The sequence below is a fragment of the Anarrhichthys ocellatus genome, unplaced genomic scaffold, assembly GCF_004355925.1.
Source record: "Anarrhichthys ocellatus isolate YVR2014 unplaced genomic scaffold, GSC_Weel_1.0 scaffold154, whole genome shotgun sequence".
Taxonomy (NCBI): Eukaryota; Metazoa; Chordata; class Actinopteri; order Perciformes; family Anarhichadidae; genus Anarrhichthys; species Anarrhichthys ocellatus.
This window is the reverse complement of record NW_022280184.1, coordinates 122,684-125,534: the sequence shown is the minus strand read 5'-3', so window position 1 is coordinate 125,534 and position 2,851 is coordinate 122,684. Positions and strand designations below refer to the sequence as shown.

Sequence of the window (2,851 nt, the reverse complement as noted above, 5' to 3'; positions counted from 1 at the left end):
CCGCAGCAGACCGGCGACATACAACTGGGGAGGCTCGACTGTCATCACTGGCGTCCATGAATCGAGAAGGACTTCTTACTGGAACTGAAACGATGTACTGGGATTAAACTCTTTAATTTTCAGTAAGTGACAAACTGCGTTTGTTTTTTTACATAGTAACGTTACTGTTCATTTGTCTATCGTGTCGTTTTTATGAATAATATTTGAATGGCTCCTGCTCTTGTGTGGTGGAATAAGTGGATCCGCTGCAGGTTTGCTGGATTGATGTTTCATAATGAGGTTATTAGGAGGTAATTCAACTGTAGTAGGACAGCACAGAAGGCCCAGGTATAAAATGCACTGCCCGCCACTGCATTTTAGGTAATCTGCATTAACTAAACTCCACAACTTTTGATCTTCGTGTATTTTTTAAATCATTTTTAATCTATTTCAGGAAAATCAAGTACTTAAATGCACTAATACACTAAAACGAATGTACACTGGCACACACACAAATCTTGGCTCTTTCAGCTAAAACTAATAGAAGTGTCCAGGTGGTATACAGTTGCTTTTTCTTTTTTATAATTGCCAATTAAAAGACCACGGATGAAGCCAATTTTGTTGTCATATTGTTGTTTCCCTGGGAGAATGATGGTATTGGGGTTAGATATTTATGGTTGTATTAGTTGTAGCTCTTGCGTTCTAATGTGAGCAGTTAAAATTGACGATATAGTTTTTACTTGGTTGGTGTTAATGTGAAATAAGGGTCAGAGACTGTGACAAAAACTGACACTGACTACATCACCATAATCACTGCAATCTATGTGAAACTGGATACAAAATTGACTAAGTACTTTGTGTAAGTCGCTTGTCTTCAATGTGTACAACAAGCCTATTGCTGTTTAATCATTACATTTTTACGGTATACCTGTTTTTAAACCCAAATGAAATACTAAAACATTAGCCCTCATCAACATGGTACGCCTGAGACTAATCAGATAAATTGGGCCTTTCCTTTTGTTGGTACACTAGCTGCCACATATTCCTGCCTATTTTGAGTAGTTGCTGAATTGTTTTCAGAACTTCTTGGAACAGAAAGTTGTATTTCTGTGACTGATGATGCTGTTTGTTTCTTTCCTTAATTCAGGATGTTCAAGTTGATAGAGTTCCAGAACAACAAAACGGTAGCAGTGGTGCCACAAAGCTGGTAGAGTGATGGTGTCACCTTCTGGCCAAATTACAAGTGTGATGACAGAGTGGACAGGGATGTCAAAAATTATTTTTCTAACCCACTTTATAGTAATTTCTTCGGGGACTCTGATGATGACAGTGAGAAGGAAAGTCCTCCAAAAAAGACAGCCAGAGGTCCAACCACTAGCAGCACAGTTGCCACTCCTCCACCTCTTCCACTCTCTCCATCACCTCAAAAATATTTTTTTGTGAAATCAGTCTTCATCAGTTGTCCAAAGAATGTTTTAACCAAATTATAATGTTCTTTTTTTAATAGCTGCTCAAGTTCATATTATGAGCTTACTGGAGAACATGAAACACCAGCAAGACCAATTAATTGACAGAGTAAACTATCTCACCAACAAGCTACACACAACTGGCCAAGAAATCGAAGTGACTGACCCAGTACAGTTTCCATTTAACTCAACAAGCTACACACAACTGGCCAAGAAATCGAAGTGACTGACCCAGTACAGTTTCCATTTAACTCGATGGAGGAAGTGGAGCATGACTGTAAAGATCCCTTCAAACTATAGTTTCCTTTGAAGTAGAGCTCATTTTAGTGCAGTTTCTTTGAGCAATTCAAGTATATTCATTTTCAAAAAGTGAGGGATCACTTTAACAAGAGAGGACTTTTCGGGAATATAAGTATGAAAGGCATCTGGAGCAACTGCATGTTCTTTGTAATACTAGTATTGACTATAAATGTGTCCCTGAAAACACTGAATGATAAGAGCTTTCTTTCTTATCCTTTTGGGGCTTTTATGATGCTATTTGAAAGAGACTTTGCTGATTTAAATTTTTTGGCACTTTCAGCGCCGCAAGCCGTATGCTATATAGTCATATTTTATTGGAGAGAAGGCACACATCTCTACTGATATGTCCAGCAACTCACACCAAAACCATCTAGATTGATGAATAGCACCACGGGTAAGAGGACAATGTGTTTTTGATTTTGAGTGAACTTTCACTTTAATCATCCAAATATGAATATTTGTATAAAGCATTTACACTGAATCACTGGGCATGGCATTGTATCTCATATTTCCATGTCACTGAAATTGCTCTTGTTTCAGGCCCAGAAATTCCACTGCATTTCCAGCAAGCAATTTATCCTGCAAAACAAAAGAGTACACACCATGTTGACTACTCGATTGGACTTGCAGTTAGTTTTTAAAACGTATTAATTCACGCGCTTACATTTTGAAAGCAGAATCAAAGATATTTAGAATGGCTCATTAAACATTCTGCCAACGACTAATAGTACTGTGCCTTTTGCACTACTGCTGATAAGCATGTTCTACCTGGCTATGTGTTACACAGCAGTACTGAGGCAGCAGCACTGTCAAAATTAAGGAGAGGAAAATGTTACCTTCAGTGTGTCATCAAATTCATCCATCGACTCAATCAGGGATCCAGGCTGCAGCTCTCCCAGCGGGAATGGATAGTCTGTTCCCAACATCACTTTATCCTGAAAGAGAAATGCATGCACGTTAACTTGGAAAACTACGCTATAGCGCTAAACATGTAGTGAACATCCACAGTATCTATACCCACACACTCTCCACGATCAAAACTGGCAACATTGTTCTCATTGTGTGTGTGTGTGTGTGTGTGTGTGTGTGTGTGTGTGTGTGTGTGT

General features: G+C 38.8%; 1 protein-coding gene across 3 annotated transcripts in view; it reads right to left on the bottom strand.

Moving 5' to 3' along the window:
- Nucleotides 1-275: 275 nt before the first annotated feature.
- Nucleotides 276-2,851, bottom strand: part of acmsd (aminocarboxymuconate semialdehyde decarboxylase) — a 9,659-nt gene continuing 7,083 nt past the window's right edge. For all 3 annotated transcript variants that reach the window (XM_031877916.1, XM_031877915.1, XM_031877914.1), the window contains 2 exons: nt 2,582-2,680; nt 276-2,324 (listed from right to left, as the gene is read on the bottom strand). In XM_031877916.1, coding sequence (XP_031733776.1) covers nt 2,262-2,324; nt 2,582-2,680 — 162 coding nt within the window. In that variant the 3' untranslated portion in view covers nt 276-2,261. The remainder of the gene's footprint in view (nt 2,325-2,581; nt 2,681-2,851) is intronic.